The 16,307-nt window shown below is 34.9% G+C and overlaps 1 protein-coding gene across 1 annotated transcript; it reads left to right on the top strand.

The window, feature by feature from the left end:
- The first annotated feature begins 14,385 nt into the window (after window positions 1-14,385).
- Window positions 14,386-15,324, top strand: LOC100714959 (olfactory receptor 8G50-like). Its single transcript, XM_003472591.2, has one exon. It carries the CDS (start codon window positions 14,386-14,388, stop codon window positions 15,322-15,324), a length of 939 nt encoding a protein of 312 aa, XP_003472639.2.
- The last annotated feature ends 983 nt before the right edge of the window (window positions 15,325-16,307 follow it).

The following is a 16,307-nucleotide window of genomic DNA, read 5'->3' on the forward strand; positions in this document are numbered from 1 at the left end:
ATATATATATATATATATATATATATATATATATATGTTTCTTTGAAATTATAGATCTAAGTCTTCCTATGCTCACTGTAAAATAATGGCTCAAGATGCATCATTCATCTCACACACTTTGCAATTAGTCAGAGTTACATGGGAGGAAAAGGGATATTCCGTAACTTGAAGAACTCTGCATGGCAGTAAGAGACCTCACCTGCACTTTATTCCTTTGTCAAGGACCAAGCTACATACACAGACTCATAGGCAAGAGGGATTGACCAGTTCTGTGGTGATCCAGATGACATTTGGTTAAACAAAGTAAAACTCAGAAAATTTTTAATATTTATGTATTTATTTACTTACTTATTGAAGATTGAAGAGAGAGTAAATACTGAGATTAACTCCTGGTTTCTTACATATTTTACAACATTTAAATATTTTCTAGTTTTAAAATTTAAGTTATGGAGTTTAATATTTCCAATATTTTTATGGATGGCTATATTTCTAGAGTTTAACATTTGAATCTAGCATTGCATCCATGAAGTTTAACTCTGCTCAATGAAATTAAAGTTAAATGTATCAATGCATAAAGTATGTAATATTAAACCTTAAGGTGCACCAGGAAGTGGCATGTAATTTAGATACCACAGTTCTGCAATACCTTAATTCTTCTCATCTCATTGCTGGGTCATTTTTAAAAAAAAATATTTGCCATCATTCTTGATGCTTCCTTATACTGAAATGACTTTTAACTCCATTATAACTTTCTAAATTTTAAACAAATTTCAGGGACATAAAAATTCATTCTTCCACATTTATACTCATTCTGGGTTCTTATAAAGTATAGCTCTGCTTCATTAAACATATTGGTATGAGAGACATTGATCGCTGTTTTCTTTTCTACTTATTTCTCTTGCAATTAGTCACATTAAATAATTCCTTCAGTGTATGTCTTAAGAGGTTACTCAATTTTTGAATATTTGAATGTATTGGTTGGAAATTCACTACAGCTCTAACATCATCTCTCACATTCTTCTTGTGGTTCATAATCAGTCAAGAACACTGAATCCCAAAACACATCATGGAACAAATCAATGGGGAAAAAGGAGAAAATTCAGTTGTTAATTTTCTCTAGAATTAGAAGTGGAGAGAAAGACTCTCCTTGGAGGTCAATGTCATTGTATGTTCCTATTTATTCCCTTGTTGCCTTTACCCAAAGTATAAAATCCATCATTCAGCAAACCTTTACAGTGGGCACTGCATTAGCTTCATCAAGGATGTGCACTAGTTAGGTATGCATTATGTCACCCACTCACATCTTCATTTTTCATTCCAGAAGAATTGAAAAGAAAGTATGTAACACTCAACTTTTGGGTGTAGGAGGATTATATCACATAGGGTGAGTATTAACGTCTCAGGATCATTAACTATCGGCTTTCTAAAGAGTTAATAGAATCATACATGACTATTTTTCCATTTATCTCATCCTATTTGTAAAACACACACTGTCTTATGGGCATGGCTTGTCTTATTATCTTTGTGGCACAGTAATATAAAATTATCACACTTTATGTCTTTTCTTGGCTTAACTCAGCCAGTACAAAGGCTTTATTCAGTTGATTTGAAATAACTTATATTGAAACTTCTCTAAACATGATTTTGTTAATATCTAATATCTAATATCTAAAATAAAACAGGTATTATACTCCACACTTTATGGAGTTCACAGTGTAGCATGGAATAAAAGCTGGTAATATACTCACAACAATTAATTCAGAATTATTTATGTGTCTGGTGAACGTAATGTGTACATTTATGGGTTGATAGAAAGTGAAACTGAGAATTTTCTTTGAAAGAACATGCAAATTTACAATTCTTTAGTAAAGGAATCATGAGAAGTACAGAGAGCACTCAAAATTAGAGGTGAAAAAAGGCATTACAAGTGCAAATCAACTTTAAATACTCATTAGGTAATGCTTTGAAAAGTCATAAGACAATAAAATGGAAAATGCAGAAAAATGGACATACTGAAATTAACCAGGAATATGTTAACAAACTCGGTAAGTAAAAAATAACTAATGTGTTTAAAAAGTAATAAATATTTTTCAACAAAGTACAGCTTATGACTGAGCAGATTAATAGCTGAGATTTACCAGATTTAAAGATGAATTTGTATCAGTGCGCCTCAAAACATTGCATAAAAGAGAGGTGGAAGGAACCCTTTCAAAACCTTTCTATAAAGCCAGCATGACCATGAAATGGAAACCCGATAAGAAATATGCACACACACACACACACACACACACACACACACACACACACACACACTAACGACGCATACAATTGTGGAGCATAGATGCAGATTTCACGCAAATACCATCACAAAGACTTGCAGATGAAATTCAGCAACACAGTACAAAGACCCTACATATGATCAAGTTGATTTCATTTCAGCACTGCAAGGATGGCTCATTGTACACAAATCAATAAATGTAATATAGCACATAAATAGAATCAAGCATGAATAGCACATGATCATCTTAATAGATGCAGGAAAAAAGGTCTTTAACAAAATTTAACATTCCTTGTGATGAATCTCTGAGTAAACGTGTACGGAAAGTTTACACTGCATCCCGATAAAGACTACATATGATAAACCTGTAGCCAATACACTGACTGGGGAAAAGCTAAAAGCATTTCTTCTAAATTCAGAAATAAGACAAATGTGTCTGCTCTTATCAATCATGTTTAATATGATACCAGAAATTCTACTTGGAGTGGTCAGGTAATAAAAAAGAAACAGAATCCATAAAAATAACCATGGAGAAAGTCATATTTTCCTATTTACAGATGATATGATTCTAAACCTAGCAAATCTAAGAGATTTTATACCACTAACAGTTATTTACAACCAATAAAGTAGTAGTTATTTACAACCAATACAATAAAGTAGCAAGATATAAGAATAACTTTTTATACAGCCAGGATGAGTTCACTGAAAAAAGACACCAAGATTGCAACTCCATTCATTATAATCATAAATAAAATACCAAGAAATAATTTTAAATATACATTTAAAATGCAAGTAAAATAACAAACAAGCATTGAAGGAAACACTAGAATGTGAGAAGACTTACCATTTTCGGGGATTGGAAAAATTAAGACTGTTAAAATGGACACACCACACAAACTAATTTACAGATTCAGTGCAATCAGTACCAAAATACCAAATTGCAAGTATTCTCTCAAAAATTATGCAACACTTTATGAATATCGAGCAAAAATTTTACTCACCAGTTTGATATGAAAATAATTTTTAGGGTGTATATGTTTTAATTCTTCAACATTTCTCTTTTATTTATAGTAAGCATTGAATCCTCTTTTTTTCCTCCCTTAGTTCTTTTAGGTACTGTTCTCAGGTCTTTGATAATATCTAAATTCATTTAAGAGCTTAGTGATGTTCCTTTTATTCAGTGCCCAAATTTAAATGTTCTCATTAATACTGCTTCATGAGTATATTGTATTAATCTAAAAAATTAGAAATTATAAAATATAAACATTTAAAAATTTAAATATTTTGGCTATTCCTCTCATTTGTTATATTTTTCTTTTGGAGAAATAACTTTAAGTATTCCTGTAGTGCCTGTCCTAATCTTTTTCTGAAATTTTGAGTTTTCAAATTTCTGAGCATGAAACTCATTCGATTTCCAACAATATTTCTCACAACTGCCTGTTAGCCCTGATTCTTAGTGAGAACATGGAGTTACACATGTGTGGCAATATTAACCACTTGGGAAGCACTGGGGATAAGGGAAAGTGTAATTATTTCTTTCCCCAGAGCTGATAGTTGTGGAATAAGAGTCTGGTGGGAGGTCATTATCATTGTCTGCTCCTAACTAGACTCTCACACCCAGTGTATAAAGTTGTCATCTGAGCCAGCCTTTGTAGAAAGCTGGACAGCCTTGGGCATGGGCTTCATCAAATGTTAGATTAGTGACTCAAACGTACCTTGAGACTATCACAGCCTCACACTGTCGGTTCTTCTCCTTTTTCCTTCTTTAAGAGTGGTAAAAAAGAAAAACACAGAGCACTGAACTCTTGGGAAAGCAGAAGGGGTATGTCTAGATTTCTGTCCCTGACTCTTTGATTTCTAGATTCTTTACATGCAGAAGGCAATTGATCTGTCTCTGCTGCTTCTCATTCTAAGAACCATACTCACTGATGAGGACAGGTCCATCTTTCTGTACCCTACAGTGTGAAATTATAGCAAACACCTCTTTGTTTACCTGTTTCATCTCAGAACTTCTGAAGGTTTCAGCTACTTGGAATCTGCATTCATTTACTTGTAAATGTCTTGCAAAATTTTTGTCAAATGTACTTTTGAGTCTTGCTATATGCACAGTACTGTGTTGAGCATTGCATTGAGTTCACAGATCAGTGCAGGAGAAAACCTAGTGACTCATAAGTTACAGAGTAAAGTACATGCCACATATGACTCATAAATTATAGGATTAAGTAAGCTCTGCATGTGAATTTAAGGAACATGTTTATAAGCAAATAGAAATGGTCTCAAAAGAGAATTTTACTGTCTGAGAAATCTTAACTAAATAGGCTTTGTTGCAGAGGAATTTTAAAATAATAGAAAAGAGAATTTAAAGGAATGTCATGAGTTAAAAGTGAATGTCTAGAGCCGGGGATTTACCGCAGTGCCCTAAGCACCAGCCTGGCAAGCAAGAGTGAGTTCATAAATTCAATCAAAAAAAAAAAAAAAAAAGACTAATACTTTTGTGGCACATGCATGTCATATGATGTGTGTTATAAAATAAATTTAAAAATACATGTTAACATTTATTTTTAATGTTCTGCATTAAATTTAATGCTCGGCAACAAGTTTTATTGACTCCCATTCCTCACTAGTATCTTGGAGGCGTTTCTTTCATGTAGGATTTGCATCACCTTGGTGTTTATCTGCCCTTTCACAATCTGCCTCCTAATCCTCTCTGCATGGTAACCCTCTAAAGAGTAGGGATTCTGTATTAATGCTTCTCTATACACAGTGCTCATAGTTAATGTATTTGCTAATGTTATCACTCTTAAATTTATTGTATTATATTGTCTACATATATTTTAATCTATTATATACATTTAAATATTGTTTTATTATGCAATGAACAAGCATAGCACTAGAGTGCTTTTGTATGAATATATTATCAGGTGTAATGATAATTTATGTATGTCAAACATGCAGATGTTTATTTCAGTTTTCTGACCATATTTAAATAGCGATATTCTTTAAACTTTTAAGATTCTAGTCAATACAAATTTTTCTCACATATATGACTTAAAATGTTTTTGGCATTGTGCATGCTGTATTTTAACTTTTGGGATTGTGCTCTTTAAAACTTAACTGAAAAAGTTATGATGTACAGTTTATTATTTTTTCTATAGTAACTTTAGTTTTGGTATCTCATGAACACTTATGAAAATTCAAGGTCAACAATTCAAGGAACACTTATGAAATTCAAGGTCACCAACATTTAGGGCATGGTAGTTTTTCCTGCTGTTATTATAGCAGTAGCTCTTTCATTTGGTGTTCTGATACATTTTGAGGAAATTATTGTGGATGGTACTAGAAAGTCCCAAATCAGTTCTTTTATGAGGACATATCTAATGGTCCTAGAACATTTGTTTAAAAGATAGTTTTCTCTCTGAACTATTGTAAATTCCTTCTAAAAATGCAGTTTATCATAAACGTGAATTTATTTATAGCCTGATATCTGTATGTCTATATTTAATACTGTCACAGTGTTTTGGTCACTACTGTAAAGTTTTCAAATGAGGAAATATGACCCCTCAAATGTGAGATTTATCTTTCAGTATTTCTCCAAATGCTCTAGCTGTCCTATTTTTTTAGGGATTTTGGCAGTTACTTGAGTGTATCTCTAACTAAGAGATATTTTGATAGAAATCATTGAATAGACAAATTTGGAACATCTTGCCATTTTCACAATGCTAAGTCTAGTGATTTGTCAACACAGGATGCCTTTCCTTGTATGCAGGACTGTAGCACCATTCCACAGTGTTTGCCATTTTAAGTGTGATGCTATGCATTTCTTAGTGAGCGCACATGTGTAGTACTTAATGTGTACATTTATGGTGTGGAGTAGACACATGTCCTAACACATCTCATGTTCTTTTCCCATGCCCTTTCCTCACTGCTCCTCCTTTTGCACCCCTGATGCACTTTCCATTTGAGAAATACCTGTCTTTATACATCTTACTGCCCAACTTTAGTTTTGCTCTTTACTTATGTTCTGAATCTCTCACATAAGTGACGTCAAGCTACATTTGAGCTTGTATGTATGATGTATTTCAATGAATACTGTGTCACAAAGTACATTCATTTTCCTACAAGTGACTCATATTTGGTGGAATACTACTCTCCTTTGTTGGAGCATAATATGTCACTGTGTGTAAGTGCCACATTTTCTTTATTCATTTGCTGATAGGTACATGAGCTGCTTCCAGGATTAGGTGTTATGATTTGTACTTCTATAAATATGTCTATGCATGTACTTCTGTAATATGGTGTCTTTAACCCTTTGGATAAGGCACTTTGAAGAGAAATAGCTGGGTCAAATGGAATTTCTAGTTAGGATTTTTGAGAAATTTCCTTACAGATTTCAGTAGTGATTGTCTTAGATTATATTCCAACCGATTGTGTAGGAGTTCCCCCCCCCCAACATCACCAGTGCTTATTATTTGATTTCTGCAACAGAAATTTTCTTTATAAAATAGGATGAAATCTCCTTCCTGCTTTAATTTGCATTTCTCTAATGGGCAGTAATCTATCACCTTGCTTAACTTTAATTTGAACAGTTTTTTTTTCATAATTTTTTTTCAGAAACAAATATGCATTTGCCAATAGATGAAAGATGCTTGATTGCCCTAGCTAACCCTTCTAGTTCTGAGTGAAAGTTGGGAAGTTGAGAGCTTGTGTTGTTCAGCATTACAGAGGAAAAACTTTAGTCCCCCATTAAGTGTGGTATTGACAGTGGGGACTTTTTGAATCCTGTTGTTATTTTATTATAAAAAAGAAATTTCTCTTCAGAGAAGTTGAGAGGAATGATTTTATTTTTAAAATCATTATAACATAATTAACAAAAAATTATTATAAGATAAATGATTATTTTTTGAGAGCAGGTCCCACTATGCAGTTCAAGCAGGCCTTGAACTCACTTTGTAGCTCAGGCTAATGTTGAACTTCCAGTGATTCTCCTGCCTCAGCCTATTAAGTGCTGGGATTACAACACGTGCAACTACACCTGGCAAGGGGGGAGTGATTTTAATTGTGGCATTGGCTTGAAAAAAAAAAAAAACACTCAGCAGAGTAAGAAAGTTCTGTGTGCATCTGAGGACCATGGACATGTAAGCCAGAAAACTGAGTGTGGCGTGAGGGAGAGAGCCACCCAGGATGTGGGTGGTAGTGGTGTGGTCTGCACAGAATGAAGCGCTCCAATCTTTTCTGCTGCCTCTCTACCTTTGTCTCCTTTCTTCAGCCTTCCATCAGGGCTCTCACAGATGACTCCAGAGCACTTCCTGGACTGCATTTTCAAATCCCACTAGACCTTCAGGCCCTCTGGTAGTCAGATAAACATTTTGAGCTCTTCTGCTATTGATCCTGAAAGAGGAATGAATACCTTTGTATAATTATATGCAATTTTTATATCATTTACCTTGTTTTAGAAAACTAATAATAAAAGGGTTACAATTAGTCAGAAATAGCACATGAAGCATAAAATAAATGACCCAAATTCTTTTTTGGATGTACATGGACTGAATGCTACTATTTATCACACTTATAGCATGACACAACACAGACAGATAGCTCTATATGGTATTTACTTGCAAGTTTCATATATCTGACATCTCAAGTTCAGTGATACAAAGTAGATGAAGAGCTGGGACAAAACTGGACATACAAGGATGAAATGTTAGAATTTTATTTTCTTCTCCATTATTGGAACAGAAAATACTCATAACAAATGCTTTCCTCTTTTTCTTGGTAGCAGTTTCAGAAGAAAATGTTAGAAGGAAATCATTCTAGAGTGACTGAATTTATCCTCGCTGGGTTAACAGAGAAACCAGAGCTTCAGCTGCCCCTCTTCCTCCTCTTCCTGGGAATCTAAGGGTTCACAGTGGTGGGGAACCTGCATGATCACCCTGATCGGGCTCAGTGCTCCCCTGCACATACCCATGTACTATCTCCTCAGTGGTCTATCCTTCATTGACCTTTGCCATTCCACAGTCATCACTCCTAAAATGCTCACAATTTTTTGTGATGAGAAGAATGTTATACTCCAAGTATGACTCAACTCTACTTCTTTTCAGGTTTGCTCTCTCTGAGTGTCACATGTTGAGTGTGATGGCATATGACCACTATGCTACCATCTGTAACCCCTTGTTTTATAGTGTCACCAGGTCTCCTCAAGTCTGCTGCTAGATGTTAGCTGAGGTGTACAGTGTGGGTTTATTTGGTGTCATTGCTCAAACAGTCTGAATTCTGAGGGTGTTTTTTGCAAGGCAAATGTAATAAACCATTTCTTCTGTGACCCTTTCCCTCTACTGGAGCTCTCTTGCTCCAGCATTTTAACATTGAGGTATGGTTCTGTGTTTCAGTGCATTTAACATTCTTCTCCCTGCCTTGACCATTCTTAGCTAGTATGTCTTCATCATAACGAGCATCTTCCACATTTGCTGCCCTGAGGGTAGATCTAAAGCCTTTAGCACTTGGAGTTCCCACATCTTGACAGTTGCTCTGTTCTTTGGTTCTGCCACTTTCATGTATCTGTAGCCCTCATCAGTCAGCTCCATGGACCAAGCAAAACTGTCCTCAGTGTTTTATACTGTTCTAGTGCCTATGCTGAATCCCCTGATCTACAGCCTGAGGAACAAGGATATGAAAGTTTCCCCAAATAATACCTTCAAAAAAAGAAAATTCTTATGAAAAAGTTTTAAGTTTAGCAAAACTGCAGTATTTCTGTAGTTTTGGTAAGAAAACAGTGATATAGCACTGTATGGCCACAAGTGTTGGGTCTGCTGCTGTTACTCATTTAGACAAAAGTTACAAAATTACAAAGGTAGGATGGGGTTGAGAGGAACATATAAAAGGCAGTTGTGAGATGGCCCACAGTCTTTCTGCCCAAAGTTATTTCTATTACCACTAGGTAATTGTATTTATTATTTCTTTCTTTTACATTATTAGAGACAGGGTCTCACTGTATCTTTCAGGCTGGCTTGGACTCACCAGGCACACAGGCTGGCCTTGAAGTTGCAATAGTTCTCCTACCATAGCCTCCTCTATACTACGATTATAGTCACGTGGTATCACACCTGGTACCCATCATGTTTTAAAAATAATCATAGTGTATTATTGTCTTTTAATCATCCCAAGTTTTCAACATATATTTAAAATCATGTTATAACCCATTCTTTAATTGTGTGTATCGCTTCTGTTTTAGTTTTTTTAATTATTAATACATATCTACCGAATCATAAGCCCTTTAAATGTCTCCATATGACTGATTATGCTTTTTTCTTATTGAACATTCTTGTTTTAATGGAAACCTTTTCTATCTTTATTCATTAATAAATATACTTGTTCCGCATCCTATTTTCTCAATTTTTATATACCTAGGTCTTATACTAAGTATACTTCCAAGCATTTCTGAAATTGTGGTTCGTAAAACAAATAACTTTTGCCTTTTGAATATATAAAATATAATGCTAACATTACTAAATGCATAAAGCTGTGTTAGGTAATATATTATTCTGTGATATGTGATAAAGCAGTGCTTACCCACAAGGCAATAGTAGTGCATTGGCGGATACTAAGTATGATAAAGACATACAGATATGTTTGATAGAGTTATAAAGCACTTATGAAACTTTCTTTTATCTGCAGCTTTCTTCTTAGTGTTCCAAAAGAACAATACTAGAAACATCACAAGAGCTGATATCCATTCATACTGCAAAGCCATGTAACAAAAATCTCAGGTGTTAGCATAAAATTTGTCCTATGGATCACTGGAACTGAATACAAGACCTAGAAATGAATTCATACATTTTCAGTTGGTGGAAGATTGTGCTGTTGATGAAATAGCGTTGGGAAAACTAGATATTCACATGAAGAAGATACAAACTTGGTCAAGGTTCTTACCTGATGTAAGGAAGACAAATATTACATAATTTCTGTCATATATGGAAAAAAAACACTACCTGAATAGTAGAGGGACTACTATTGACTAAAAGCTAGTAAGGCAGAGGGAGGTGATTTGTTGAGAAGTGGAACCTGAAAAATATACAAAAATGTTTGAGACAAGTAACCAAAGCTACCCAATTGCTAGTATAAAATGCCACAGTGAAACTCATTAAGCAGTACAGTTAACATGTTGGTCTTTAAGATCTAAGCAAAACTTAAAGGATGTCTTTAGCTAATTGCTAAAGTGAATTTATAAGCTGGGGGTTTATCTCAGCAGGGTAAGTGCCTGCATGACAAGTGTGAGGTCGTGAATTCGATCCCCAGTACCAAAAAACAAAACAAAACAAAAAAAGAACAGAAAAGAAAAAAGAAAGTAAATTTATATATCAGATTAAATGTTCACATTCAACAAAAATTTAAACTATTCCAGAGGAAAATTAGCTAAGAAAATGCATTGCAATATCTCAAGATTATGTAACAATTACACTGAAAATAAAAATTTTTAAAATTGCAAACATTTTGGTATGAAATAATTTCCATTATATGCTTTCACTGTTATTCAAATTTTCTCTTCATTTTTAGAAGGGAGACACTCCTTCTCTTTCTGTATTTTTGGCAGACCCCATGAGTCTCTAGTAATATCCAAGGGTTTCATTTGTGAACACAAAGAAAGCGGCTTCTCTACAGCATGCAAATTAAAATGTTCAGAGAAGGACCACTTTAAGAGAGTATATTAATGTAAGAACAATCAGTAGAAAGAATGCAAATATAAACTTCAATGACCCTGGTTGATTTTCCTCAGTATTTTTCCCTTTTAGACACTGTCTTACTTGTCGCTGAGACAAAATACGTGAAGCCCAAAGTTGGGAAAGGAAAGGTTTATTTCTTACAGTTTTTGGAGGTTTCAGTCCGCACTTAGTTGACACACCTTCTTCCTGCCATTACATCACATCCTGGCTCCACGCCTATGTGGGTGGAGCACTGACATCATCAATCCATACACTAGACAATGAATGAGTAACAAATGCACAATTCAAACTCCTGAGGCCTGGGGGCCACAGATATAAACCATGACAGATACCATCATAGAAAATTCCTTTAAATTCTTAAAATTTTTATGAAATTTTGAATTTTTATAGTCTGGGTAAGAAATTCACTGGTGTACTGATTTTGCTTACATCCATTTCTTAACTGTATTTTAACAAGTACTGAATTACACATATGTGACAATGTTAAACACTTGAGAACCAAATGGGGATAAAGAGAAAGTCTTAATTGTTTCTTTCCCCAGAGTTGATACTCATGGGAGAACCTTCTGGTGAGAGCTCATTATCATCATTTACTCCTAAATTGACTCTTGTACCCAGGAGATGAAACTGTCACACCAAGACACCTCTGCAGATCAAATGGCCTTGGACAGCACTTTTGGAAGGTGTCAGGATTAGCGACTCAAAGACAATTTTGGGCTATCACTGGCTCACATTATCAAAATTATTTTTCTTTTCAGAGCAATGAAGAAAAATCTAAAATGCTGAGCTCTGGGAAGCAGAAGGAGTATGTCTGGATCTCTGTCCTTGATTTTTAAAATTCCAGATTCTTTTCCCATATTTCTTTCACAGTGTTAGCAAAGTTACAGATGGTGACTGATCTGTCCCTCCTGGCCTCATTCTGAGAGTCACACTTTCTGATGAGGACAAATTCCATTATCATTCTCTGTCTTTTACAGCACGGAATTATAGTAAACACTTCTTTTAGTTAACATTACTCAAGGAGGTAAGAGCTTCACTCAGTCTGTATTAATTTATCTCTATGCTTCTTTCAACAATTTTATCAAATGCATTGTTGAGACTTGCATTGTGCAAAACACTGTGCCAGCATTGCATTGAGTTTGCAAATCACAGTGGAAGAAAAACTAGTAAGTGATGCACAGCACACCAATCTAGCTGTGTGCCACATGTTATCATAAGGAATATGTCTGTGTGCAGAGAGAAAATTGTCCTGTTAACTGGAATTTCAGTATCACAGATTTCAGTGAAAAGAACCTTAGCACATAGGATTTTATTGGACAGGCCACTAGGAGAAGGAAGGAACTGCAGGAGTATTATGAGCTAAAATTCAGTGTCTATCAAGTGTGTTTTTGGCGACCAGTTGTGTCACATGATACTTGTTGCTACATAATGAAGGAAACTTCATTTTGTTTCTCTTCAGCAGGCTGCATTGGCCTCCCACTCCACAGCAGCACCACAATGGCGTTGCTCCTGTAGGACCTACCAGTCTCTTTATCTACTCTGTCTCCCTGTGCCCTTCTAGATTGTAAAATTATAAGAACTGGGGGTTCAACGTTAGCAATTTCTTTATTTTGAACCCCTTCATTAAACAGTTTGCCTATGTTGTCACAGTAAAATTTCTTGTAACTGTGTGTTCATATACAGTTCAATGTTATGTGTTTAGTGTCCTGACACAGCCAAAACGTTTATCCTTGGTGAAAATATTTTCATTTATTATTGATAACACATATCTGAAATGTAACAATGTTTATTAAAATCCTGAGTCCGCTTTAAAGTGTTAAGGTAAAAGAATCTTTAAAATACATTCTGAATTCAGTCAAATTATTGGATTTTTTCTTTCTTTAGGTGTTGCTTTCACCTTCCTGGGTAGAGAATTTGTAAAGCACAATTTTAATTTTTTTTGACAATGCACACTTTACTGTTTCTTCTACTTTTAACTTTTAGCTTTGGGGGGCTCACCTATGAAAGAACCGTCAAATGCAAGGCTACACATAGTTTTATGGTTTTTTTCCTGATGCTTTTAGAGTGTTAGATTTTTTTTATCTATTTGTGTAACGCACACTTAATAAATTACTGGGGCAGTGTGAAAAATATTTCTAGGTTAATTCTCATAAATATACTTTCCACTTCAGCACACTTTGCTGAGAAAATTATCATTTTTCCATTGAATTATCATAAAATGCTTATAACAGTTGAGTTCTTCATGGCTATGAGTTAATTTCTGGACTAACACTTCTATTCCATTGGTCTGTATGTTTATACTTGTAACAGTCTTATGCAGCCTTTTCACTGGAAAATAGTAAATTTATAAATAAGAAAATGTGGTTCATCAAAAGTTAATTATCTTACAGTTTGCTTTGATTATTCTAGAATCCTTGTCTTTTAACAGATTTTATGATCATCCTGTTAATTTATGCAAATACTGGAATTTTGATAGACTTTAGACTGAATTTTTAGATCAGTTTGGAAAATACTTCCATTTTGACAATGCTGATTTTTTGATTCGTGAAGATCCGTCTTTCCATGTATGAAAGACTTTAGTACTATTCAAAAACTTTTTGTAATTTTATGTGACAGCTTTTGTTTCCTTTTCAAGTTTATTCCTAATTATTTCATACTTTCACGTTATTTATTTTATTATATATTGCAAATATGTAAAATACAATTAATTGTATTTCCCACCTACATTTTCTCATGGTGCTTAATTTTAATTCTGCAATGTTGGCAAAGATCCTCTTGGTCTTGTTCTGCATAAGATTGTCATTTAACTAGAGTGAAATGATAAGGAATCCTGGCTTTCCAATATGAATGCCTTTCGTTATGTTTTTAGTCTGACTTTTCTAGTTAGATCTTTTTGTGCACTCTGAAATGAAAACAGGTAGTGGACCACTTGCATTATTCAGTATTTCACGGGAAAGTCTTTTGCCTTTACCATTCTGGTTAGCAATCAATGTGTATCTTTCCCTATCTCTGTGTGCATGTGTCTGTGCATGCATTATGGATGATGCTACTCTAATAAAAATGATTTTTTTCATCAGAATAATTCAGAAAAAAACTATAATTAATCAGATGCACTCAGAAATTAGTAGAAATTGTTTTGTTGAGTGTTCATGAACTTGATATTAATAAGACTCTTACAGAATGAAACAAGAAACCCAGAGCTTTGTGTGCTACATATTTACATGTCAGTCAGAGATCTCAAGATTGTTGATACATTTATGTGAAAAGTTTGCAGAGAACTGGACATATCTGGATGAGTAGAATAAAGTTCTACTTCACATATTATTGTGCAGACAATAAAAACATATCTGAAAACTTTTCTTCCATTCTTACATAGATTTGCATAAAGAAATGACAAAAGGAAATCATTCTTTGGTGACTGAGTTTATTCTTTCTGGATTAACAGAAAAACCAGAGCTCCAGCTGCCCCTCTTCCTCTTGTTCCTGGGAATCTATGTGTTCACAGTGATGGGGAACCTGAGCATGATCATCCTGATTGGGCTCAGTTCTCCCCTGCACACCCCCATGTACTACCTCCTCAGCAGTCTGTCCTTCATCGACCTGTCCTATTCCACTGTTATCACCCCCAAAATGTTGATAAACTTTGTGACAGAGAAGAATGTCATCTCCTACACCGAATGCATTACTCAACTCTACTTCTTGGTTTTTGGTATCTCAGAGTGTTACATGTTGGCTGCAATGGCATACGACCGCTACGTTGCCATCTGTAACCCCCTGCTTTACAGTGTCACCATGTCTCCTCAAGTCTGCTGCCTGATGGTAGCTGGGGTGTACAGCATGGGTTTGGTTGGTGCCACAACTCACATAGTCTGCATGTTGAAGGTGCTTTTCTGCAAGGAAAATATCATAAATGATTTCTTCTGTGAGCTTTCTCCACTACTGGAGCTCTCCTGCTCCAGCACTTTTATTAATGAGGTATTGCTTCTGTGCTTCAGTGCATTTAATGTTCTTCTTCCAACTCTAACTATCGTTCCCTCCTACATCTTCATCTTAGCTAGCATCCTCCGCATTCGCTCCACCTCAGGCAGGTCCAAAGCCGTCAGCACCTGCAGCTCCCATCTCTCAGCTGTTGCTGCGTTCTTTGGTTCTGGCGCCTTCATGTACCTGCAGCCCTCATCAAGCAACTCTATGGACCAAGGGAAAGTGTCCTCTGTGTTTTACACCATTGTTGTCCCCATGCTGAATCCCCTGATCTACAGCCTGAGGAATAAGGATGTGAAAGTTGCACTATGTAAGATCTTTCAAAAATATCAATCTTCCTTGAAATAGCATATTTTACTTTTATAATAAAGTATTTCTGTTTTTATGAGTACATAATCCAGAGACTGTAATACATAACCTCAGGTCTTGTGATTTCTACTAATGCTTAATTATTTGGACCAAAATACCACAGGTAAGGCTAGGTTGATGGGATCAAAGTCTCATAGAATGGTGGTATTCTAGTGACCCAGAGTCCACCTACTCAGAGTAAGCTGTATCTCAATTTTATAAATTACAAACCCCTCATATGATTCATTGTGCATTTTATGTATGGAATACGTCTCTTCTCTTTATAATACTTGTATGAATTCAGAAAATAAATATATTTGCTTCACAATGTCTTGTTTCAATATTTGATGTACCTAGTCTTCTAAATAAAGTTTATTAGGAAGCGTTTTTGAAATCTAACCTCTAAAATAAATAAATTTAACACTTGAATTATAAAAAAATATAATCTCCAACAATTACAAATTGTGTATAACTATGTTAGTGCAATACCATGGCATAAGATGGGAAATAAAACATTTCCTACCCTCATGGAGAAAGCAGCATACTTCAAAACAGTGACAGTAATAAACAGACACATGAATGTTAGGAACTTTCTTTTACCTGTATCTGGGTAACAGTCTGGAGATAATGCTACCACTCCTGTTTCCTAACAATTCTATACTCCTTTTAACATGTTCCAAGGAGGTTTGGATCTTTAAAAAAATTTGCACCCATAGAGAGTGTCTTTTATTTTGATATGCTGTTAATTTACTATTCAGTTCATGCGGGTTCCTCATTTATGTGTAAAACTTACAGTTGACAAATTTTTCCTACTGACAAATTCTTCTATTACATGAAACTCAATTTCGACTTGAAGAACAATTTTTCCCCCGCTATGGGCTAAGGTGCAGACTTTTGACAAGTAAATTTCATTTTTTTTTTTTTTTTCCATTTGAGATCCTGTTTGTTCTCTTGGAGATTCTAACTAGAAAGCTCGGGCATTG

The sequence above is a fragment of the Cavia porcellus genome, unplaced genomic scaffold (assembly GCF_034190915.1).
Source record: "Cavia porcellus strain 051 isolate PalLab524CR breed Dunkin Hartley unplaced genomic scaffold, mCavPor4.1 scaffold_9, whole genome shotgun sequence".
Taxonomy (NCBI): Eukaryota; Metazoa; Chordata; class Mammalia; order Rodentia; family Caviidae; genus Cavia; species Cavia porcellus.

Bases quoted from the DNA above. Each gene is read 5' to 3' on its own strand.
- LOC100714959 (XM_003472591.2), top strand. From the start codon at position 14,386: ATGACAAAAGGAAATCATTCTTTGGTGACTGAGTTTATTCTTTCTGGA.